Source organism: Denticeps clupeoides, chromosome 9, assembly GCF_900700375.1.
Source record: "Denticeps clupeoides chromosome 9, fDenClu1.1, whole genome shotgun sequence".
NCBI lineage: Eukaryota > Metazoa > Chordata > Actinopteri > Clupeiformes > Denticipitidae > Denticeps > Denticeps clupeoides.
Genome location: NC_041715.1, coordinates 474073 through 500148, shown reverse-complemented (window position 1 = coordinate 500148; position 26076 = coordinate 474073). Strand labels below are relative to the sequence as shown.

At 51.6% G+C, this 26076-nt stretch overlaps 1 protein-coding gene across 2 annotated transcripts; it reads right to left on the bottom strand.

Annotated features, from left to right (window-relative positions):
* Window positions 1-189: 189 nt before the first annotated feature.
* On the bottom strand, window positions 190-21988 carry fn1a (fibronectin 1a). Of its 2 annotated transcripts, none has more exons than XM_028990670.1 (46): window positions 21755-21988; window positions 21532-21657; window positions 21314-21451; window positions 21105-21236; window positions 20881-21018; window positions 20535-20693; window positions 20262-20447; window positions 20007-20189; window positions 19606-19782; window positions 18870-19025; window positions 18651-18779; window positions 18382-18525; window positions 16846-16967; window positions 16318-16486; window positions 16060-16236; window positions 15844-15972; window positions 15395-15484; window positions 15106-15300; window positions 13133-13411; window positions 12619-12882; window positions 11916-12010; window positions 11666-11834; window positions 11501-11587; window positions 11233-11424; window positions 10642-10914; window positions 10368-10559; window positions 10197-10286; window positions 8236-8502; window positions 8022-8138; window positions 7546-7710; window positions 7317-7472; window positions 6959-7072; window positions 6608-6877; window positions 6340-6527; window positions 5390-5540; window positions 5081-5260; window positions 4909-4998; window positions 4644-4832; window positions 4460-4549; window positions 3790-4244; window positions 2742-2880; window positions 2485-2658; window positions 1991-2116; window positions 1807-1913; window positions 1548-1661; window positions 190-1137 (listed from the first exon to the last, which is right to left on the bottom strand). In XM_028990670.1, exons 1-46 carry the CDS (start codon window positions 21882-21884, stop codon window positions 1069-1071), a joined length of 7482 nt encoding a protein of 2493 aa, XP_028846503.1. In that variant the 5' UTR covers window positions 21885-21988; the 3' UTR covers window positions 190-1068. The 2 variants fall into 2 exon arrangements, with proteins under 2 accessions (XP_028846503.1, XP_028846504.1); XM_028990671.1 differs by having other exon boundaries at window positions 5453-5540; window positions 21755-21987.
* Window positions 21989-26076: the final 4088 nt, after the last annotated feature.

Here is a 26076-nt window from a genome sequence, read left to right as displayed (position 1 = left end):
TTCATACGCTCATCAGTCAAAGCCAGTTTCAGAGGAGACAGGACAAAGGGCACCGCAGCGTTGTGACCCCAAGGCATGGGGGAGACACTGAGGGCGTCCTCCAGTATTAAAAACCCGAGACCGGCCAGGCAGTTAATGCTGAAATTTTATAAATGGAGAATTGAGAGGAGGGCAAACGTAAACAGCAGATTCATTAGCCAACCTTTTTTCTGGAAAACTTTATTAAAATGTTTTTGTCCACAGTAGTTAAGACTTTGGCACCTACAATACAAAAGTTAAAAAGTGTACACCCCAAATTCGCATTCGTAGAAAAAAATGCGTGACAAATTGGGATAAATAAAACATGAAAGTAGTAAAAAAAAAAAAAAAAATCCAAAAACAGCAACCATTTAAATTTCAGTAAGTGTATATCTAACCAAAACCCCCAAAAAAAGCCCCCAGTGCTTCCCGCTGTTTCTGGGTAAAACAGGGCCCAACACAGTGCTTCTTCTCATTAGGGCCGCTTAGTCAATGAATGCAATAACGCACTGATGTGAACATTTTGGTCTTTTACCACAATAAGAATATTTACAGGGTGTTCATTGTAATAAAGTGTCATGCTAATGTCTGAATTGAATGGCGAACATCCGAAGACACGAGGTCTTCAGCACTTTGGTGGACTGAAAAAGGCGGGGCAGTGCAAGACAGGGCGGGGCAGAACACTTTTACTACAGCCGCCTCGCCCGTCTCACGTGGGGTCATGGGAGACCCCGCAAGCACCAGGATTTACATGAGAGAAGCGTGTACGGCGCCGTTTACATCGTCTTTTCTCGGCGTGCTGGAAAGAATCAGCCAGTAGGAACGTGAGGTGGCAGAAAGAGAGGCAGCGTGGAGTTCGGAGCAGAGCCAGAGGTCAGGAAAGGACGCTCAGTACCCGTACCACTAGCAAAAACAGAGCCAGTCGAGCTGAAGAAGGGTTAGAGGAACGGCAGTCATGTGTCCGCCATCCGGCTCTTCAGATGTCCGTGGTGATGAAGGTGGGGGAGCCGGAAGGTGCAGATGTGGACCTCCACACGGGGCCGGGAGGAGCTACTCAGCTGGACTCTGAGCGTCTGCCAACAGGTCCGGTCTGAGGCACTCGATGGGGCACTGGATGTTCTGAAATAAATGTCACATGTTGCTGAAGAACCAGCTCCTTTTCTTTGTAGACCACTAGTACTAAACTCATATTCTGATCCTTTATGACGTGACGGATGATAACTATAACGAAATATATCATGTTGACGAGACTAAACGTGGTTTTACTAAGTAAAAACTAGACTAAAATGTCTCTTTATTGTCTCTTTAAACAAAACAAGACGTTATTTCCTCATTTTTGTCTGTTCTACTAGGTACTTGTACACGTAGTTAAATAGAATTGCATTACTAAGAAAGACTAACATGACTAAAACTAATAAAAACTAAAATGACTAAACTAGAAGTAAAATGAAGACAGAGATTATGTGAATTGTGCTGATATTTAACGAAAGCGGGTGTAATTTAGAGCTGAAGGTACGAGGTCAACTCACCAGCTTCCGCAGGGCGTTCTCTCTGTAGCGGTCGTAGGTGTCGGTGAGTATCGGCTGCAGGACGTCCACATCAACATCTCCGCCCGGCCGACGGCAGCTCTCACAGCGCCAGCCCTGAGACAGAAAGATAGAACTGGTTAACTGAGGGATCGACCTTGAACGAAGGACATTACCAGCATCACAAACCAGAAAAGACGTAGTCTTCGTCCCTACAAATCTATTCAGGCCAGAAGATTTAGATCAGGTCGTATCTTCTCACCTGCTGTCCACCGTAGCACGTGCAGGTACAGATGGAGCCCAGATACTCCTTCTGCCACTGGTTGCCCACCTGGTACATCTTCCCCTCGTCGTAACACGTGGATTCATCTGCAAGAGCCAGAAAGATCGATGCATCGCGCTCTATTTTTTCACCCCAAGATGGGACCTGGAGGAACAGAACTCACGTGGTTCACACTTGAACTCTCCCTTCCCGTTGCCCAGGCAGGTGCAGCTCATCACGTGTCCGTTGTCAGCGTGGCGGTCCCACCTCTCGCCGATGTGGTAGTTGTTGCCGTTGTCGTGGCACCATTCTGAAGGAGAGTAAAGGGAGCGTGGCGGTGAGGGTCTTCTTTTCCCATATTGACCCACAGACGTGCTGGAGAACAGTAACTGCACTCTGAAACATCTTGAGATCTTAAACCACCTGCTCACTCTTTACTAGAAGAAGAGGAGTAATGAGGCTGGATTCATCCCTCGTTCGCACACAGGATCATGGGAACCGTGACCCATGACCTCACCACTTAGCAAGTGGACAGACATTCACACACGGACTCACTCAGGCTTTGCAGACGGACTAGTATTGGCAGGAGTCCTTTTTATACGCTTTATAAAGATCAGTGCTCGCTGGCCATGCTAGTGCAGTTAGAGGGTGTGGTTAGGGGCGGGGTCAGTCACTCACTCGATGAATCACATCTGAAATGGCCACTGCCCAGACCCAGGCACCTGCACCACAACTTGAAGCCGGTCTCCGACATGCGCTCCCACTCCTCGCCCACCTCGTGGTAGGTGGCCGTGAAGGTGTCGTAGCACGCGTCCCTGCTGCTGGGGACGGCTCCCGGGACCGGGGGGACAGCTGCAGGAACCAACGTGCAGATCCTTATGCATGATGAAACATGAAGCGAACTGTCTCTTTGGAGACGTCCGAGCCCGTCCTACCGCTGCTGTCGACGGTGACGACTTTCTCCAGAACCGTCTGTCTGTCGTTGCCGTCCAGCGCCTCCACCAGCACCTGGTACGACGCCCCGGGCGTCAGGCCCACGAGGGTGGCGCTGGAAGACGTGCCAGGCAGCTGCATCTGGGGGGCAGAAGCAGGCCAGGTCACACGGGGCTTCTACAGTACCGTACACCACTGGGTGATAAATAGTGCAAAATCTACATTTTCTACAAAATCTAGATTTTAGTAAATAAATAGTGCAAAATCTACAATCTACAAAATCAACAACTAGGGGCAGTGGAGGCCTAGTGGTTAAGGAAGCGGCCCCGTAATCAGAAGGTTGCCGGTTCGAATCCCGATCCACCAAGGTGCCACTGAGGTGCCACTGAGCAAAGTACCGTCCCCACACACTGCTCCCCGGGCGCCTGTCATGGTGCCCACTGCTCACTCAGGGTGATGGTTAAATACAGAGGACACATTTCACTGTGTGCACCGTGTGCTGTGCTGCTGTGTATCACATGTGACAATCACTTCACTTTTTTTTTTTTTACATAGCAAGTTGTTTATTTTCATAATTTAGTTAAAACAAAAATTTAACTTACATTTTTTTTACGTTATTAAAATTTTTAGTAAATAATGATAATATACATTTGGCCAAAATAATAAATTATGTCAATTAAATAAATATCATGATTAAGATTACAATAATTAACAGTCATTTTAATTTTTTAGAATGTCTTGTGGTTTTTATAATCAATTATATATTTTATAATTATATTCATTAATTTGAAGTGAATAAATTGTGATACACAGCAAAGCACACGGTGACACAGTGAAATGTGTCCTCTGTATTTAACCGTCACCCTTGGTGAGCAGTGGGCACCATGACGGGCGCCCGGGGAGCAGCGTGTGGGCACGGGACCTTCATCAAGGGAACCTCAGTGGCACCTTGGCGGGTCGGGATTCTGATTACGAGTCTGCTTCCTTGCCCGCCAGGCCTCCGCTGTCCCGTATACTGTGCGAGTGTGGGAATTTATTGTGAACACTGACCTGGAAGGTCTTCTCGTTGGTTTCGATGAGGGGACTGCAGGTCACGATGTACTCGGAGGCGTGTGCGACTGGTTGCCAGGCGATACTGGTGCGCGTCTGGGCTTCCTGCAGTAGCTCTGTCTCGTTGTCGGGGAAACCGAAGGCGAGGCCGGGCAGGGCTCCCCTGTTCACACTCACCACCGGCACTCTGGCGCCATCAGGGCCGGGCAGAGGAATGTAGACCAGCGGCTCCCGCAGGTTGGGGTTCAGGGCCCCGCCGTGGCCATTGGGGCCCAGGCTCTGGTACTCGGTGTAGATGTGCTGGCCCTGCTGCCCCAGTGTGTTGTGGGTATTGGGTCCCACCATGTGCACGTGGTTGTTGTTGAAGTTGGTTCCTTCCTCTGGGACGTCCAGGTTTCCAGGCCCAGTCCGGTTTGGGATGGGCAACTGGGGCACCAGGCTCTGAGTTTCCAGTTCTGGTGGAGAGAGGGGCGGTTAGGAGGGGCCAAGCATGGTGCTGCTGCAATAGCGATGTGGTGACCACCAGAGGGCGCCAGTCTTCTACAAGAAAATGGCTGAAGAGCTAGACTGGAAGCATGGTGGTGAGAAGCTAAAAGTAGAATATTAATAACACACCTTCACAGCCAAAGCTTATTAATGAATGTAAATGACTCTGAAAACAACGACGTACGTGTGGTAGCCTTGCCCTCTAGAGGAGGACTTCTCTGGGCGTTCTGGAGAGCAACGATCTTGATTATGTATTCGGTGCCTGGCTTCAAACCTGGAATAAAAGACGGAATATTACCTCTTATTACCAGTTAGTACGTAGAAATGTATATCAGCTTATGAAGGTGGATGTGGACCAAGATACACACCGGTGATGATGGCCGCCGATCGGCCGGCCGGCAGTCTGGGCAGCAGCTCCCTCGGGACGGAGCCTGGCTCCTCGTAGGTGATGTAGTAGGCGGTGATGGGGCTGCGGGGGGGCTCCCACGTGAAGGAGATGGTGCTGGGGGTCAGGGAGGTGAAGTGCAGGTTGGTGGGGGGGCTGATGACCGGCTTAGCTGCAGGGACAACGTTAGAATCGTTAGGAAGTTCGACCAAATCAATCAGCTCCGTATGAAAGTGAACCACACTGACTGGTGGTGGCCGTCAGGGTGAAGGGGTCGCTACGGCCGTTGCCGCTGAGGGTGTAGATGTTGATGGTGTAGGTTGTGCCAGGCTGCAGTCCTGCAGTAAGGAAACAGTGAAGAGCATTGGCACGGTTCTGCAGTAGGTGCCTTTGGGTAGAGGACCCTCTAAAGGAGAGTACCTGTGATGGTGTAGAGACGCGAATCTGCAGGGATCGTTCTGTGGATGGGGGTGTGGGCACCATTGGTGGGCGTGGTCTCAACAAGGAAGCCAGAGATGGCATCGGTCTTCGAGCGCCAGGTGAGTGTGATGGCAGAGTCCTTAACATTGGCGATCCGGACCCGGCGAGGGGGGCTAATGTCTACATGAACGAAATGGATTTGATTATTTTTCCCAAGTTTAGCTTTGCTGGTAAATTTTGGGTCAATGCGAGACCTCGTCACGAGAGCCACACTGGTTCATGAAGAGTAAAAGCAGGATCAGATTTTACCGAAATTCAGTCTGGATGTGTTCTGAGCCTCCAGTGTGGAGTGTGAGAGGCTTGTGGACTCACTGTCCAGGGTGGTGATCTGGCCCTTGAGGGGAGGGCTGGTCAGAGATTCCTTCAGACCATAAACCTGCACCTCATACGTAGTGGCCACCTACATACAACACAGAGAGAGTCGAAATCAAAATCCTATGTGGCATAAAGTTGAAGGGAAATATGACACACAAGATTATTAAATAATAATAATAATAATGGCATTTTTTTAATGAAAAGGTGCCACTGAGCAAAGTACCGTCCCAAGTACCAAGGGTGATGGTTAAATACAGAGGACACGTTTCACCGTGTCACCGTGTGCTGTGCTGCAGTGTCTCACAATGACAATCACTTCACTTTCACTTTAATGATGGTATGGTAGTTTCAAAATGATGAAATTACGTAATACGGTGCATTTCAACCAATGCAGCAATGCTATATGCAAAAAAACATCGTATTTGCCGCCCTTTTTGTGCAAGACCAGTAAAAAGGTTTCAGGCTATACAAACGGACAACATGAACATCTAGGTAGAAATATTTTATCTATTTATTCCCCAGACTACAAACATGTGAAAACACAAGCGTGCTGCCTGTGTGCCACATCTCCGAGGAGCTCTGAGCTCCAGGCCACCAGCAGATAATGAGAAGGCCAGAGCGAGTAGCCAGAGCAGGGCTCTCAGTACAGCTGCAGCAACAAGACGTTCCTCATGTTGTCATAAATCCATCCAATTCAGTCATTTCAACAAAATACAAATTCAAGAAACATAGATAAACACCATGAGACGGTGATGAAATAAAGCCATTCATGAACTGGAGAGAAACAATGCAGCTCCGCCCTGACTTCGTATATAACGTAAAACAAGATAATATGAAGTTGGAGAGAATCAAAGGCATTTTGGACCCTCTGAACCCAGACTCACCATCAGGCCGGGCACGTGGACCTGGGCGGAGTCCGGGGCGAGGTTGATCTCCTTGGTGGGGCCGCTCTTGCTGGTGGGGTTGAGGACCACGCGGTAGCCAGTGAGGCGGGCGATGGGCGGGCGCCAGGTGATGGTGAAGGAGGAGGGGCCGACCTGTGAGAACTCCAGGTTGGTGGGAGGGGGGATGGCTGTGGGGACAAGGCAGCCATTGAATCAGGATCCACAGGAAGTACGGGCAGCAGGGTTGAAGTGACGGTCGCTGGCGTACCTGTGGCCTGTGTCCCCTGCAGCGGTGGGCTGGGGGTCCGATCATGGAGGGCGATGACCTTCACTGTGTACTCGGTGCCCGGCCTCAGACCCTGTATTAGGGCCGACTCATCGTCACCACGTGGCACGGGGAACAGCTCCCTCTCGCCCTCCTCACTGCTGGAGTAGGTGACGCGGTAGGAGCTCACGTGACCTTCTGGGCTCTCCCAGCTGATTCTCATGGAAGTGGCATCGACGTCAGAGAAGGCGAGGTCTTTAGGACGGTCCACAGCTGGCAGGACAAGCAGTGTAAGGGTTAGTCAGGAATGCCTGTGAACTGTAAGGGTCTGCAGACAAAACGAAGGGGACTCACTGGTGACAACAGTTTCCACCACAGGAGGACTCTCGCCGTCCTCCACCAGCGCGTACAGGCTCAGCACGTACTCCGCTGTGGGCATCAGGCCGGAGAAGGTGATCTCTGTCTGGTCTGCAGCGATGGAGGTAAAAGCATTAAACACGAGACGCTTCTCCGCTGCATGTTACCAGCTCAACTCGGCATGTTCTGGTGGTGGTTAAACAATAGTTGTATAAATGTATAGAAATATCTATTTTTTATATTCCTTGTTTATGCTTATGGCTTTAAATCTGCAAAATTAATATCTTGTCTGAATTCTGTTGCAACTATTCCATTCCAGATGAAACTGGAATTGTAAATACTGTACAAATCCCACCTGGAGCGACCGTCTCAGAGAAAGAGGATCCCTGGCCGTTGCGGGGGACGCCAGTGACCCTGTATCCAGTGACGGGTCCCGCTGCTGGGGACCAGCGTACGGTGATGGTGTTATCCTTCACGTCAGTAACCTCCATCTCAGACGGCGAGTCGATATCTGCACGCAGAGTGAGACGTTCATATCGAAGTTGAAAATGAACTTCGCCGTATGTCTGCAGCAGCCTGGGCACCTGTCTTGTGAGTGACGTATATGGGAGTGCTGGACGCGGGACTGTCCCCTCTGCCGGTCACGGCGTAGACGGTGACAGTGTAGTCAGTGCCTGGTTTTAGGTTCTGGATGGTGGCTGTGGACTGGGTGCCCGGCACAGTGAACTCTTTAGGGCCACTGTGGCCTCCTGGAAGGAAATTTAAAAAACCATTAATATTTACTCTCAGATTTATCACTGATAATATTAGACCATTTAATATGCACACTTCTGTATTCATTTATATTCATCTTTTTTATGTATCTGGATTAATACCTTAAGCTACATCACAAGGGGGCGATATAATATTTGTAGGCCTGAGTGGTGCTTTATATGAAAACATTACACCTCAAAAATTGAGAAATATCTAAATATTGATTGATAACCATCACATCATCAATACACAATACACACACGCACACAATATGTAAAGCCCCAAGGGTGGAGCTACCCTGACCAACCTGTTTCCTCATGAGTGATCCTGTAGTACCTCACAGTGACAGAGGGGGCATCCCAGTGGATGGTGATGCTTGTCGGGGTCGAGGAGGTCACTTCCAGGTCAGTAGGGGCATCAGAAACTACCGGACGAAACAGGAAAATGATCGATTTATTAAAATACTATAATATTTATTACAATCTAAAAACTGTATAAGTGGCGAGGGGGACCGGCCGTACTGGTGGCCTGCTGTCCGGTGAGAGGCAGGCTGTCCCGCGAGCCGCTGACGGCGAAGACGCTGATGCTGTACTCCGTCTCGGGGCTCAGGCCCGTCAGGGTGTAGTGGCTCCTGGACGGGGGCAGGCGCTCCTCCTTGGCACGGCCGCCGCTCACCATCTGGTAGCGGATGCGGTAGCCGGTGATGGCGGCGCGGGGGGCCTGCCAGTGCACGGTGAAGGAGTTGGTGAGGAGCTCTGTGAAACGCAGGCCAGTCGGGGAGTCCAGGACTGCAAAGAGAAACGTAAATTAAATCCATATTTCAATGTATTTAAATCCCATGAGATCCGGCACTGCTGTTATACAACGTATTGCATGTACTAACCACATTTCTACAGGGTGGGCCATTTATATGGATAAACCTTAATAAATTGGGAATGGTTGGTGACATTGAACACATTTTATAAGTGGTCAGAAACTTGTAAATAGCTCATGAAAGAATAAAGTTACGTTAAAACCAAGCACACCATTGTTTTTCTTGTGAAATTACCAATAAATTTTATGTGTCACATGACCCTCTTCTAATTGAAAAAAAAAAAGTTGGATCCAAGATGACCGACTTGAAAATGGCCACTATGGTCACCACCCATCTTGAAAAGTTTGCCCCCTCACATATACTAATGTGCCACAAACAGGACGTTAATATCACCAACCATTCCCATTTTATTAAGGTGGATCCATATAAATAGCCCACCCTGTATATAACATTTCTGTCATTGATATAGAGCGACTTACAATCAGTAGTTAGGCTACTACCACCCTCTATATTACCTAGTTACCCACTAGCCTACTATCACCCTCTATACTACCTAGTTACCCGCTAGGCTACTATCGCCCTCTATAGTACCCAGTTTCACACTAGGCTACTACCCCCCTCTATACTACCTAGTTACCCACTAGGCTACTACCGCCCTCTATACCACCTAGTTACCCACTAGGCTACTACCGCCCTCTATACCACCTAGTTACCCACTAGGCTACTACCGCCCTCTATACCACCTAGTTACCCACTAGGTCACTACCGCCCTCTATACCACCTAGTTACCCACTAGGCTACTACCGCCCTCTATACCACCTAGTTACCCACTAGGCTACTACCGCCCTCTATACCACCTAGTTACCCACTAGGTCACTACCGCCCTCTATACCACCTAGTTACCCACTAGGCTACTACCGCCCTCTATACCACCTAGTTACCCACTAGGTCACTACCGCCCTCTATACCACCTAGTTACCCACTAGGTCACTACCGCCCTCTATACCACCTAGTTACCCACTAGGCTACTACCACCCTCTATACCACCTAGTTACCCACTAGGCTACTACCGCCCTCTATACCACCTAGTTACCCACTAGGCTACTACCCCCCTCTATACTACCTAGTTACCCGCTAGACTACTACCACCCTCTATACTACCTAGTTACCCGCTAGGCTACTACCATCCTCTATACTACCTAGTTTCCTGCTAGGCTACTACCGTCCTCTATACCACCTAGTTACCCACTAGGCTACTACCGCCCTCTATAGTACCCAGTTACCCACTAGGCTACCGTCCTCTATACCACCTAGTTACCCACTAGGCTACTACCGCCCTCTATACCACCTAGTTACCCACTAGGCTACTACCACCCTCTATACTACCTAGTTACCCGCTAGGCTACTACCGTCCTCTATACCACCTAGTTACCCACTAGGCTACTACCGCCCTCTATACCACCTAGTTACCCACTAGGCTACTACCACCCTTTATACTACCTAGTTACCCGCTAGGTTACTACCACCCTCTATACTACCTAGTTACCCGCTAAGCTACTACCGCCCTCTATACCACCTAGTTACCCACTAGGTTACTACCAGCCTCACAAATGACACGTAAAAAGTGGTGATAGATGATTGTATGACAATTTGGTGGTTGGAACGTACCAGTTCTCTGAGTCCCCACGACAGGTGAGCTCTTCCGCGCCTCGTAAACACACACCACGCTCACCATGTATTCAGTGTTGGGCAGCAGGTCTAGAATAGACACAGTCACACCAAATTTAAATATTTCAGTTCAACTTTAGAATTTATGAACCAATCAGGAGCGGTTCCTACCGCGCAGAACCACGTTGTTGTTGGCGCCCCCCAGTGTGCGTTCCACGGCATCATTTTCACTGTCGATGGGGTGGTAGCGCACCACGAAGCTGTCGATCTCAGAGGGGTTGGGCACGATGGGAGCGCTCCACGACACGGACATGCTGTCGGGACTCACGTCTCCGAACCTCAGATCCGTTGGAGCAGGGACAGCTGCCGTGGTTTCGGAACGGCGAACAGGTGAGTTTGCCGTGTTCGCGACTCAAGCTGACAGGTGAAAACTAGAAAAACTCACCGGTTTGCTGTGTGAGTGTGGTGGGCGGGCTCTCGCCGCTCTCCGCCACCGTGGTGACGCTGATGTCGTAGTCGATGCCGGGCTCCAGGCCGTGGATTGTGTAGTAGCCCGTCGTGGGCTCCACCATGTCCTCGAAGATGGGAACGCTCTCGCCGGCGGCCACCACCGTGATGCGGTAGCCGGTTATGGCGGTGAAGTTGAGCGGGTTCCAGTGGAGGCCGATGGTGGTGTCAGTAACATCGACGAAGCTCAGGTCGGTTAGCTGGGGGACGTCTAGTGGGTTAGAAAGGGGCGACGGACACACAGATAGCGACTGTGAGTGTGAAAACATGGTAATTTTACCATGACAACAGGGTCAACCATGGCAAGCGCAGCACTTGCATGGTTGTGCCATTTCACTGCAGACGCATATGGCATCACAATTATGTCACATATCCGTAAGCATGAAACTCGTGACATTATTGGCATTGTCATGGTAGTCATGGCAACAATGAATGGGGTCACCATAGAGACTCCATTCATTTTGGCACATGACCTCAGCTGGTTTAGTAAGAGCACATGGGCGTGGCCGTCCTCCACAGCTCCACCCACCCTGTGTTATGGTAGTGGAGACGGGGACGCTCTCCATATCGTCCTTGACCGCGAACACGCTGACGTTGTACTCCACCCCCGGACTCAGGTTCTCCAGGGTGCACGAGGTCTGCCCCGCCTTCACGAACTCCTCCAGCGAGTTCCCGTGCTGGCCGCTGGTGGGCGTGCACGTCACCCTGTAGCCGGAGATGTCTGGCGGAGGGATGGATGGGACAGTGAATGACAGAGTTTGGCTGCCGGTGACGGCGGGGCGAGGCCCAACACCAACCTGGGGTCTTGGTGTCTCCCCACTGCACGGTGAGCTCTCCCTTGTGTGGGTGGGACTGGAGGTTGAGGTCAGTGGGCGGAGACAACGCTGTGGCGGTGAAAGGGACAGAATTTAATAAAAATAATGACATTTGCGATCAGTAGATGAAAGTATGAAAACTCTTACGCGTGACTACGCGACGCGTGATTGGGTTGCCGTGGTGATGGCCGTTAATGACCGGCTGGACACTGTAGGTATACTCCACCCCAGGGGTCAGGCCAGAAATGTAAATGCTGCCCGAGTCGGAGGTGACGTCTCGGGGAGCCTCTCCACCTTGGCTGGGCTGGACAGACAGCTGGGAGAGGTTAAAGGTCATTGGTGAGGGACACTGCCGCGAGGGAATCGAATAAATGATTCAGAATCACAGTCATTGTACCTTGTAGCCGATCCGGGGGACAGGCTTCCAGGAGAGGATGATGGAGGTGTCCGTGACGTCCGTGGTGAACTGTGGAGCGTTGCCCATTGGCTGGCCTGGAAAAAAAAATGTCATGACAACAAGGTCAGGAATGAGTGACATCATTCAGCACACTACTTTACTGTTACTTCATGTAAAAAATAATCCAGAAAGCGGTGACATGACATGATGGTAGCACCAGCGGGGATTATGGGGCAGTGGTGACCAATGAGGTCCCCTTTATGAAGGTACCGTCCCCACGTCCCCTGTCATGGTGCCCACTGCTTATGGTTAAATTATGGTTAAATACAGAGGACACATTTCACTGTGTCAGCGTGTGCTGTGCTGCAGTTTCTCACAATGATAATCACGTCACTTTCACTTTGATCACAGGGACCTCAGCGACACTTCGGTAGTTTATGAGTCCGATTATGAGTACACTTCCTTTCCAGATTGCCCACCACTGGCTGCAAATGACAATTTATCCTGATAATCCTGACATGAAGTGACTAGCCTGTCATGGTGCCCACTGCTCACCAAGGGTGATGGTTAAATACAGAGGACACGTTTCACCGTGTCACCGTGTGACAATCACTTTCCGTTTACCTCGTGCTACCAGATGTAGAACAGGGTCAATATGCAGCTACAGGTCATGTGACCGGTAGGAGCAGCAGCAGGGACTCACTGGTGGTGAAGACGCCGCTGGCGCCCTCGCTGAGCGTGTTCTCCTTCTCCGCGTGGAGCGTGGCCGTGTACTCGGTGTCGGGCTGCAGGTTGAGCAGGGTGTACTGGGAGAGGCGGGCGGGGATGCGGAGCTGCTTGGGGTTCCCGCCCTCCGCGCTCAGGAAGAGCCGGTAGCCGCCGATCTGGGCCCTGGGAGCCGCCCACGCGACCACGGCGGTGTCCTCGGTCACGCTCTCGAAGCGGATGTTGGTGGGGGCGTCCGGCTCTGAGTAGGAAAAACGCTCACATGAAGCACATCTGCTCATGCCAGTTAGACTGGGAAAAGTGGGGGCGGCGGGTCGGAAAAAAACACTAAATTCATAACTTTAGTAGGCAAGTAGTAACCCCGGTAACTAAATTATTCATCACATCCAAGATTTGACGATTACAAAAATGTAATATATTTTAAATGCTCTTGCACTAGCAGAATTATTGTAAAGTAATATTGTTCATATTTCCAGCGCCGCGATACTCACTGGTGGCCTGCTCTCCGACGAGCGGTTCGCTCTCCTCGTCCCCCTTCAGGGCGAAGATGTAGAAGCGGTAGAGCGTCCCCGGCAGCAGGGGCGCCACCTCGGCGTAGGCGTTCCGGGTGATGGGCAGCTGCATTTGCCTCTCGGCCAGGCCATCGCTGCCCACCTGCGCCACGGACACCCGGTACCCCGACACCTCACCGGCAGGGCTGGACCACGTAATGGTGACTTTGGAGTCCGACACCTCAAAGAAGTGCAGGTCCGCGGGTGACGGGACTTCGTCTGCAGACAGAAAATGTCACGTTTACCCGCCAAGAGAAGAGAACAAGGCCGCCGGATTCCCGCCGAGGGTGGGCTGAGTCTTTTTAATGGCGCTGAGAAAAGACGGACCGCGGAGTCCCGCCGAGGCCGGACCGAGACCGGACAGGGCGCCGGAGGAGCCGCCGGTCGGGTGGTAGTAGCCTAGTGGGTAACACACTCGCCTATGAACCAGAAGACCCAGGTTCGAATCCCACTTACTACCATCGTGTCCCTGAGCAAGACACTTAACCCTAAGTTGCTCCAGGGGGGGACTGTCCCTGTAACTACTGATTGTAAGGCGCTCTGGATAAGGACGTCTGGTAAATGCAGTAAATGTAAATGGTGAACAAGTCCGAGACCGGACAGGGCACCGGAGGAGCCGCCGGTCGGAACAAGGCCCCCTGCCCAGAGAAAAGACAGACCGCAGAGTCCCGCCGAGACCAGACCGAGACCGGACAGGGCGCCGGAGGACCGCCGGTCGGAACAAGGCCCCCTGCCCAGAGAAAAGACAGACCGCAGAGTCCCGCCGAGACCAGACCGAGACCGGACAGGGCGCCGGAGGACCGCCGGTCGGAACAAGGCCCCCTGCCCAGAGAAAAGACAGACCGCAGAGTCCCGCCGAGGCCGGGCCGAGACCGGACAGGGCGCCGGAGGAGCCGCCAGTCGGAACAAGGCCGGCTGCTGACAGAAGACGGACCGCAAAGTCCCGCCGAGACCGGACCGAGACCTGACAGGGCACTTTGGGTTATACAGCCTTCCCAGCACCTGGGTTTTTCTGCTTCGGTTTACTGTTCAGAGCTGCCAGAAGAATAACGCTCACACAGAAATGTGGGTTCTACGCTGGCGGAAAACGCGTCCCATTAACATTTTAATTGGCTTCTGGGGCTCCAACCAAAACGAAATGAATCTTTTTTTGATGGGACGGGTGAAAGCGCAAGCAGATGTTCAGCGGCGGGAAACTGGGCGACACCGGCCGTGTGGCTCCGATTTCTGGAGAACAGCTGTCCGCTACACGGGACGCCGGCTGGAAGAGTCGGAGCTGCGCTTTGTAGGACCACGTTCTCAGAAAGGGATCAGCCATGGATCAGATTCCATTTTGAGCAGGAAAGCTCCATTGCAAGTGAGATTTGGTCCAGGACTAGGCTTAATCCCTGTACAGGAAGACAGCGCCATCAGCATCAAAGGGTGGGAGACCAGGAGCTGAGGAGGAACCAGAGACTTTGACAGCAGGTGCAGATTTTGGGGAGCCTTGCAGTATAATAAAATACACTGGGCAGATTGAGTATAAAAAATCAGAGTAATACTGTATTCTGATACTGTATGACCGTCCTCCGTATGGAAAACCATGAAAGGACCTTTTTTCCCTGTATTCACTGGTCACCTCCTGCACGTATTCACACTTACTTCCCTTCTGGAACGTAAATCTGACAGAAACATCTGATAAATCTACTATATTCAGAACGTGGGTATAAATTGTATGTATGATTTTTTTGCAATACCACCACAGTGTGAACCGGGCAAATCGGAATGTACGCCACTTTTACGTTGCTCTCAGTCAACGGTCATCACAATCCTGGCAAAACGATCAATTTAATGTGATGTAATGTTCACATCTGGATAGTATGGGAACGACAGCCAATCAGAAGTGTCCAGATCGCTGAAGGCGGGGCATGTACCTGGCAGGGCCTCTCCGGTGGTGCTGACCTGCACCGTCAGCGGCTCGCTCTCCAGACTCTCCTCCACTGCGTAGATGCTGATGTTGTACTGCCGGCCGGGCAGGAGGTCGCTCAGGGTCACGGAGGTCGCCGTGTCGGGCAGGGTCAGCTCCGTGCTCCCGCCCTCCACAGAGGGGGTGTAGACCACGCGGTAGCCTGGGGCACAGAAGACAATCAGCACTGTGTCTACATACAGAACAAAAAAAGTGCCACGTCCAGTATAAAGGACAGTATATGGACACTGTCCCACCTGTAATGGGAGCCACAGGTTTGGTCCAGCTGACCATGATGGCGGTGTCGCCCACATCTTCCACCTCCTCCTCAGAAGGAGCGTCTGGAGCTGCAGGACAGAAGGAGACAGGGTGCAGGTCAGGGTGAATGGTGGTGTCTCGTTTCTTGCTGTGTATTTGTGTATTGGGGCAGTGGTGGCCTAGCGGTAAAGGAAGCGGCCCTGTAATCAGAAGGTTGCCGGTTCGAATCCCGATCCGCCAAGGTGCCACTGAGGTGCCACTGAGCAAAGCACCGTCCCCACACACTGCTCCCCGGGCGCCTGTCATGGCTGCCCACTGCTCACTCAGGGTGATGGGTTAAATGCAGAGGACAAATTTCACTGTGTGCACCGTGTGCTGTGCTGCTGTGTATCACATGTGACAATCACTTCACTTTATTTATTTATTATTTTTAAATTGGGAGGCTCACCGGTGGTCTGGGACGTGGTGAGGATCAGGTTGTCCTCTCCCTCGCCGGTCACCTCGTACACGTTCACCGTGTACTTCCTGCCTGGCAGCAGCTCGTTGATGTTGACAGAGGTTGCGGTGCGGGGCAGGTCTGGAACATCCAAATATTTCATTTTTCGGCCCAACGACCTTTATTCCGCTAAATCTGTAAAATTCCATAAAAGGTCAACTAACGAACCCAGGATGGTGGGCCGGCCTCCCTCCTCGCTCAGCTCGTACTCCACCCTGAACCCGGACACGGTGTCGGACGCCGAGACCCAGGAGATGACGAAGCTGCTGGAGGTGATCTCGGTCACCGACTCGGACGTGTCCACCACGGCGGGGGGCTGGGTGGTCTCGCCCTCCAGGTCCGTCACTGGTCCGGAGAAGGTTTGGGTTTCGGATTCAGCAATCCGAGCAACGTTTTAGCCGTTATTTTAGACAATTTTCCACTCACGCGAGCCGTATGTGGTGGTGAAGTCGAAGCGGGTGGCCTCGCGCTGGCCGAAGCGCAGGATGCTGATCAGCTGACCTTCGTAGGTGATGCCAGGCTTCAGGCCGGAGATGGTGTAGGAGTTCAGGTGCCCGGGGATGTTCACCTCCATCCACTGAGACTGGCTGTTTTTCTACATGGGATTTACACACAGGACTCACGTTAAAGACTGCTGAAATGTCACGGTCACAATTATCATTATTTTCATTATTATATTACAGGGAAGATAATATTAGTCCCACAAGTGGGAAAGTGACAGTGGAACTGGACAGTGGACAATAGAAAAGACTAAAAACCAAAAGTACAGTATCAAAAGTAACTATAAAAAAAAGTTTTTTTTTAAATTATGAAAATATTAAGGGATATATATGAATATGTAAACTTGGAAAAATAAATATTATGTGTATTGTATATAATCTTTATGTATTACTGTATAATTACTGTTATTATCAAGCCATCAATAGACTATGTGGAGAAGTGTTTGAGACTCACCGGCCTCCATTTGAGGATGTACTGAGTGATATGGGAGGAGGGAGGAGGGTTCCACTGGATGGGGTGCGAGTCGGGGTGGTTGCCAGATTCAGTAATAATCACTTTTACTGGCCGGTTGCCACCTGAGAGTAAAAATGAAATAAAATAAGAAATTCTGCTAGATATACAGTTGAAAGGATGGGTATTCATTTTGGGGCAACTCTGAATTAACAGGGTGTGCTCTTGTTTATTCTGAATAGAAACTAAAGGCTGGGAAAAGTCACACAGGTCTGTGAGATTCTTGCCTGTAGTTCAGCAAGGAGGCAGCGCTGGAAAAAGAAACTCCAAAAAGGGTCCATTCGGTCTCAATGGACATTTTAATTCAAATAGAAGTCATGTTGTTCAGGCTCTAAACAGGAAGTGTTTATCCCACAACATTCCCACTTTTCCACGGGCACCGTGAGCCTGGGAGAATCCCACTCAGCTCAGTCTGGTCTCCATTTCTCCCAATTAAAACCACATAAATAGCATATTTAAATCCCACTTAAGTCTGAATTACGTTCCGGAAGCTTCAGCCGGCCCCTGCCCTCTCCAGGTCCCAACAACTTCCCAGCTGGGTGTCATTATGGGACACTATTGGTCAGGGGTCTTTCTGCACTGAAACACCATATTTCTCTTTTACCACTTGATTTGAAATTTTCATCAAACTAAGAAAATTTGATTCTTTCAATTTTTCAACCTCATAGTGACCTCACGAGACCAAGGTACTCTGGTCAGCCATGTGACCACGCATCTGACAGGACGCAGTAAAGACGTTGAGCCCCACCCCTCAAATAGAGCTTCATCAAACACAAAGGGACGTCATGTCACTTAGCGTCTTAGGTCCAACTTTTGCTCTAAGTGACTTCAAAGAGGACCAGTGACCCGACAGACACCTGGAGACGTCATTCCGGACAAATGCTACAGGATGGTTCACATTTGTCCTCGAAACAACTCAAATCCTCAGATGGTCTTCAAGAAGAGAAAGAGGTTGTAATAATGATTCCACTCTGGTCACAAGATACTGACCAATCAGGAGACTCGAAGGTGCTTACAAAAAGTTGCCACCCTAATGATGAGAAAAATGATCTTCTAACCAGACTCAGCACTTGGAATGAATACAGCATTTACCCTTTTTTAATTAAATTAAAGACAAAATGATCTGTTTCATTACCGACCATCTCCATGGATACAAGTGTATACTAAATAAGTGGAGTGCACAGGAAATTAATGAAAGCTTCTGGTCCTTTGATGCTCCTGCTGGGTGGCGTTGGATCACAGAGCACCCTAGAAAGATGATATGCTCTCATTCTGGTTGACTGGAAGGCTGAGTGATGTACAGGGCAATCACCCTTGATTATAAATGAATCTTCGGCCATTACCCGGGTCACCTGTCCAAACTTAGAGGATCAAAGGCATTGCTCAGATCCCAGTGACAATATAAGCCCCCAGACAAAGGGCCCCAAACACGTAGTTTAGGTGGGGGAGTCATAAAATCATTTATAAAGCATGATTTACCCGCATAGGACTGCTGGGGTTCACAGCTCAGCTCGCCAATCCCATTGCCATAGCAGTAGCACTTGTATTGAATCCCGTTGATGACCTTCTCCCAGGACTCTCCGATCTGATAGAACACCCTGGATTCAGGCTCCTGGCACTGATCTGGGAAAATAAAAGGGATTTTCAGGAATGCTCAGTTTTTGTTTTGTACCAGGATGTACCAGGATCTCATTTCTTGAACAGTGACAAGAATATTCCTAAGTTGGAGGAGAATCAGGTCTACACACCGACGGCATCACACTTCCAGCGGCCCCGGCCGTGGCCAAAGCAAGTGCAGTTCATCACGTAGCCCTCGTCATGGAGCTTAGTGAAGGTCTGGTTCACTTCGTACGTCAGCCCATCCACGATGCACTGGTCTATGCAGCAGTAAAAACAAAAAAAAAGCCACTAAGAGGAAGTCCACCAGATGAAAGAGTCACGTGAGGCGTGCAGGTGTGACCTCTGACCTTTGAGCTGGGAATAGGCGATGCAGCTCCACTCGCCGCGGCCATTGCCTACACAGGTGCAGCGCATCATGTGACCCAGGACATCATGGCGCTTGTCCCACTGGTCTCCGACGCGATACATGACCCCCTCGTTGGTGGTGCACACCTCCTCGTGGGCTGAGTGGGAGACGACGGCAGGTACCATCAGTATGCCACCCACCCAATGGCGAATTTTGGCGTAATTCGCAGCGGAACCGACTGGATGGTTTTTACACTCGGCCTGCGCATCTGGCCTCATTAGTGAAGGAAGGAAAACCGCGAATATACCGGCCCCGCCCCCCTTCTGCAGGCCCGGCCGCGGAGGCACCACAACCCCGGGTGGTTCTCACGGTCGAGGTAACCGTCTGCCACTCGTTTATGAGACGCTGTTTTTATTTTAACGCGAATTCACCAGGATCGGCGCGGGGGCGGGGCAGACGTGAGAAGTAAGGGGCCGCCCCCCCACCGCCAAAACAAACACACTCACGCTCACACCCATTTTATTAGGTGTCGCCATCACAGAATCCAAGCGATGTTGATTGGACCCCCGGGTGGGGCAGCAGAACGGTGTAATTGGCGCCCGGGTGGGAGCAGAAGCCCCGGCTTTCACGCCCCGGCTTTCACGCCGGTCTAAATGCAAAGGGGTCTTAAGAAGGGGGCTTAATGACTGCTGGGGACTAATTAGTTTATCTGATCAGCCAGGCCGAGCGGGACATACCTGCCATGGGGCAGAAGCCGAACTTCTGCTCGCCGTCGAAGTTGTAGGTGGTGCCGCACCACTTCATGCCGTCCCTGCGCCCGTCGGCCGTGCAGTCGCTGTAGTTGCGTCCGTTGTAGAGGTAGGGGAGGTGGCAGAGGGCACCGTGGGAGTTCCCGCCTCTGGTCGCCACCACAACTACGCGACAAGGGAAGACTTTCCGTCACGCGCCGAGGGCCAGATTTACCAGTCCCCAATTAAAGCGGCAGTGGGCGTGGTCACGTGGTCAGGAGTGCAGAAAACGGAGGAGATGGACGCTGTGCTACATCTGGGCGTGTCGCGTATTTACATCATGCCTGCAGGCTCCTCCCCTTTTTAATCGTTGCTGTTTGGGTGTCACGAATGGCGGTAAACGCACTCACCGTTCTTCTCCGTGCAGAAGGAGTACTTGCGCTCGCTCTCGAAGTCCGAGGACGTGCTGCACCACAGCTGTCCGTCCGCGCGTCCCTCCGAGGTGCAGGAGTAGTAGGTCTTCCCCATGAAGACGAAGGGGAACACGCAGGGCTTCCCGTCCGACGTCCCCCCGTACACCCGGGTCCGGCCCTCTGCACGTCAAAGAGCAGGTTAGTCAGGTTAACCTTTGACCCCTGGAAGAGCGCGAACGGCGGGACACTGACCGCCCTCCACGCAGCTGACGCCGTTGCCCAGGCAGGTGCACATCATCTGCGCGCTGCCCTGCGTCTTCAGCCAGCGCATGCCCAGGGAGTAGGACAAGCCGGCTTCGGTGACGCAGGCGCCCTCGGCGTGGCCGTCGGGGTGGTACACGGCCGGCTGGACGTTGGTGATCACGCGCGAGCCGCTTCCTGTGGGGCGGGGAGAGACGGGGACGAGTCACGCGCGGCGGGTAGCAGAGGCGCGGCCACCATGCGATGGCGAGGACGGAGACCCACCCAGGCCGGTGGTGTGCAGCGAGGCGTGCCTCTCGCACTTCCACTCGCCACGCCCGTTCCCTGTGCACAGGCACTGCAGCACGTTGCCACGGGCGTCCATCTTGCTCCAAGTGTCCCCGATGCGGTAGGAGGTGCGGGTGTCCTGGTCATTACAGCGATCTGGAAGCAGAACCGCCATTAAAACCCCCGCCGCAGCTCCGCGCTCGCTGCCAGAACGGCTCTAATTAAAGTGGGAATTTGTGGGGCTGGAGGTTTGGTGTGCGGCGGGGAATGTTCCACCGGATGGGAACTTTTAACTCTTCACATACGGCTGTGTGGTAACATCTAGAACGCGATACACACTCACTTCTGGAGGTGCAGGTGATGCGGCCGCTTCCCTCCCCGAGACAGGTGCAGTCCACCACCATCCAGCCCTGGTACGGCTTCTCCCACGTCTCGCCCACCAGGTACGAGGTGCCTGCTGCGTTGTCGTAGCAACGCTCGGCTGGGGACAGGGACGCGAACGGAAGGGGTTAGAAGGGCTTTGGAAAGTCCACCCCCGTCCCCCCCGGGCACCGACCGGACGCTCACCGACGGGCTTGCACGTCCACTCCCCCTTCCCGTTTCCCAGGCACACACACTCCAGCATGTAGTTCCCGGTGTCGTGGGGCCTTCTCCAGGTGTCTCCGATCTTGTAGGACTGTCCCCCCTCGTGGCAGCGGTCTGGCGGGGACACGAGAGCCGCGGTGAACCCGGCGCCACCCTGCACACTCATCCGGCCAAAAAACACGAGCACTCACTTCCAATGGTGCAGCTGATCTTGCCGCGGCCCGAGCCGATGCAGGTGCAGTCCCAGATCATGCCGTCCTTCGGCCTCTCGTAGGTCTCCCCCACCCGGTACGAGCGAGAGTTGGTCTTGTCGTGGCACATCTCCTCCTCTGGGACGAGGAGCACAGTCACGTCACGCACGGTCACGACGGGACCCTAAAACAAGACCCGGGGTCCCACAAACACTCACCCTCTGGCTTGGACTTGCATTTAATCCCCGAAACTCCATGGCAAGTGCAGACCAGCGTCCCGCCCAAGTAGGAGCGCTCCCACTGCTCATGAACCCCATAAAAATGTCCATTTTCACTGCAGCCTTCTGTTCAGGGGGACAAACAGCAGGTTCTTCTCCAAATGCTCATCATTTTTCATTTTCTAATAAAATTTTCCCAACTTTTAATAAGAATAAAGCTCACCTTGCGACACCGACGCGGCGCCGTGCGCGTCTGCCCGCCCCCTGCTCTCGATCCCGGCTTGAGGCATGGCCCGCACCGGCCCCCCGGCCAGGAGGACCGCCAGCACCCACGACAGGGCGCCACGCCGCATTCTGACGCGTCTCTTCCACGGAGGGTGAAGGTCGGAGCTCCGACTTCCAGCCGCCCGGCAGCGGAGCGCTTTTATCCGGGCAGGAAGCTCCGCGGAGGGAGGGACCGCGCCACCCCGCCCCGAAGCCCGCACAGATCCAGCCCTCAGCCAGCGCAGATAACGGGGAACCCCCACCATCACCCCCATAAAACAAACATCCGCGTCCCTTAACGCAGAACATGTCTTCTGCAGATCAGGCAAATTAGAAGAACGAGTCTGCAGACTCCACAAGAACATATTACATGGTTCATCTCATGAAAAGGTTTTTTTGAGACCATCTTATGAGATGTGAGTTGAGGACTGAGTTGGAATGGATCTGCGGGTCTTGGAAGATGTGGGTCAGCTGGTCGAGATCTCAGCTGAAGATGGACTGCTTGGAATTGTGGACGTTCACAGCTGGTTTCGTCTCAGCCTGTGGCCCTTATCTCGCACACGTCACCGGAGACGCCAGCACCTTCTGCTCTGCTGCGAGCTCCTCAGGATGAAAGCCTCCCTGCTGACAGATGCCAGTCGGCGGCGTTAACTCCTCGCGGGGATGTTCAAGTTGAAGAAGCGCCACCGTCAGGACATAAGATCTGTGTACATCTGCACAGCTTTTTGGACTCCAGCTCTGGAGAGATAAGCTGCAGTCTGGAAAGGAGTGACCAACTGTAGGTTCGAGTCTGGGAATTCGTGGACCGCTTCGCCCTCTGTCCCCAATCTGTCACCCTCCCCTCCCACCCGCTGTGCTAATCTGCAAGTTCCCCTCTGCTGGAGTTGGTTGCGGTCTGAACCGCTGTGGGAGGATTTCTTTGGGGGGGTTCCTTACACCAACTTTCCTGGTATTGAGGTGACGTAAGAGCCCAGTTTATAGTGAAGACGCCAGCAGATAGCTACAGTATATGGAGCAATTCTACTTCTTGATGGAATGGAAGACCATGTCCCACCATGAATTTCAACATCACCAAAATCTGGGAAATCTAGTCCGGGCTGTGGTTTGCTCACTAAGCCCAGATAAAAGCCACTCTGCTTCCATGACCGGTGGAGAAATGTCCAGACTACATCCTGACTCAGGCTGAGATTATTGGAAATGAGTGATCCCCCTCCTTCACTGAGCTGTTTCTCCAACACTTTAAAAACATGTTCTAAAAAGTTCAACCAACATGGAGCTTGTGCTGAGTTCAGTTGGTGGAAAATTGGCAGGAAGTTCAGGTCTGGCCCTAAACTCTAGAATTACTTATGAAGCGCTAACTTAGCTGAAGACATCCACACATTTTGTGGACAATAAGGACAGGCTGAGTCGTTAGATCTAATAAAAATGGAAGGAATCAAGCCATGAAGAAACACAGAGACGGATCTCCAGCTCTGCAGCACATGGGGATTCTCTCCAGTTATGCCAGTTGTCCCGGGAGAAAAAGACAAGGACAAAATGAACACAACAAGAAGTTTGTTTTAGTGGTGAAAGCCATGAGCCTTGAGCTGCACAGAAGCACATGGTCCCCATGTGGCTCCATCTACAATCTAGATCCTGAGCAAATCCTGCTTACAGACGGAGCAGGAGAGGGCAATCTCTCCATCTCTGCTCCAGACTGTGATCTCATCCCCCCTGGAGGAACAGGGTGTAGCCGTACCTCCCCTCCCCCACCACACCCGCAGCTTAACCCAGTCTCCAGTGACCTCCAGCAACCCCGGGCTCCAGCAAGCGTGTGGAAACGCCGCGTGGGTCTCCTGCTGTGCTGTGCAGGATCTGGTATTGGACGAATGTGTCATTTCGGAGCAGAGGAAACGTGAATAAGCGCGTGGGACGAGCTTTATATGGCCAGTGGTGACCAGATCACACACACACACACACACTCTGAATGATTCATCCATCTACCCCCACCCAGCACCCGCTCCACAACCTCCACATGCTCACACAGCCCGGCGTCCCCAGGGCTGATGAAAGGAAGCGCCGAAATTACACAGGACCTCGTTTGGCAAAGGATCAGAAAGCGAGGACAGCACCAGCCAGCGTGGCATTTAGGTTATCTCCTACTGAAATTACCCAGAATTCCACTCTAACATAGCCCTTTGGGCATTGTCACAATAAAAGAGTGGAGAGGAAGTGAAAGGAGGTGATGGGGGGCAGAGAGGGTGGAGACACGTAATGATCGTCCCACTGGAGGATCCAGGAAGCCCCGCCCACTGTTATCAGAAAAAAACGATGGCTGCAGAAGTTATGAAGCAACTGTTCCATACGTTCCAACGTCTCAGCAGCAGCACTCATCCACCCCAGAAATCACTGCTTCCACCAAGTCATGGTATCCATGGTTACACCAAAACACACCGAATTCCGGGCATGTGAATGAGCAGGAGTGGAGTCACATTTTGGACCATAACTTCTATATATAAAAAGCATTACAGCTTTAGGGAAGGTAGTCTTTATCTCCCTTCAATACAGACACAGAGCTGGTTCTACCTCAGGAGAAGGGACCCGGCACAAAAAGAAAACGAGAAAGACCCCCGACATTTCGGCGTGGAGCCACCGGGCATCCTCTCCTCCGTTACGTGGCGCAGGTGGACCGAGCTTAAAGACGTCTGTCTAACAATGGAGACCTTTGTAGGTCAAGGAGCAGGACCCCCGCCATGCTCCCATGAGAAGTTATCTTGTAGGTAGTTTTTGCTGAACCAGCACTACACCAGGACCCCAAACTGGGGTTTCAGTGTTTCCGCATTGTAGTCCTGAAACGTAGAGACAGAAGGAAGCGGAAGGAGGTTTTTTCCAGGTTCTTTGTCAGCTCTCATTTCTGAGAAGGGCCTTTCGACCTAAACAGTTCCATAACAGCTAAAGCAAATGTTTACTGCGGGGGCTTGCAGCACCATAAACCCACCCAGACCGGTTTGGTGGCCCTCGGTGGGTCTCTGCAGGGGGTTAATGGGGATGAGGCTTTTGTTGATTGGGTCTCTAAGAAACAAATCCCTTCCTCAAAGTGAGAGCTGGGATACTTCGCCCAGGACCATCTGTTTCCAATTCAATTTGGCAAGATTAGATTGAATTTTGTTTAGTAAATTCTGTCTGGTGGGACGAACAGCTGCTCACGGGGACACGAGGACACGGTGACTGTAACAGCGCCCGGCGGGGAATTGGAGGACTTTATTTGTTAATGCAACATGATGATAATCGCTGCAGTTTTTCCACTCCTGGCGCTTTACATGTCACAGTCTCAGTTTAAGATCTAAAGTGTGCGTCACCTTTATTTGATGACAAGATGTTCCTCTCTTAATGGTTCTGCTGTCTACCATGATGATGGAATGGCTGATGAGCAGGAACACCAAATAAAGTAGGGTCTTATCCCACACCACCATGGGACATATAAAAATGAAAGTAAAACATTAAAAATGATTGTGGGTGTGAAAATGAGAAGACTCCATATTTCTCAGTAGACAGCAGAGTTAAACTGAGAGGACATGGAGACCACAGTGCTTTTCCAGATGGTGGAGCCCTACGGCACATTTGTGGCTGAACGGGACATATCAGATGTATCATGAAGAGGAGACACGGGGAAAGTCGACCTCCTTATTTTGAGGCTCTATGTAGCTACACAACACCTAGACTAGACATCTGGTTATGTTCTTTCATGCTTTGCGAGCGAAGGAGACCAGGCCTCTGAAAATCAAAGATTGATTGCTTCTGTGAGAACGTTGGCCTCGATAGCACAACTTAGTGAAGTCATCCTACAAACGTGCCCGGTCCAGCATGGAATGGACGAGCGCCCAGATAAACAGTCTGCCCCTCGCTGCTGTAATATGTCCAGCGTTCTTAAGCTGGACAGCATGGTAGACCCACAGGGAGCCGAAGCAACAAGCCCACCAAGTTCTCCCAACTTCCACGTAGAGTCAATTAGGGATTTGTCCCTCATATCAAGAGGGGATGAATGTTTGCATTGTGGTGAACCATAAACCAGATTTTATATGTGATACAGGATATGCGATCCAAACAGGAAGCTTTCATACTGATGGAATTTGGATCGTATTTTAGTGGTGCTATGTCTGATAAAGCATTATATCATAAGTCCATCTTAATTTGAGCTTAATTTGATGCACTCTTTCATTTTGGCACATTTCTTGATCTGAGACGTTTTTTCATTGTATTCATATTGCAGTAATGAGCAATAAATCAGCCATGTGCCCTGAT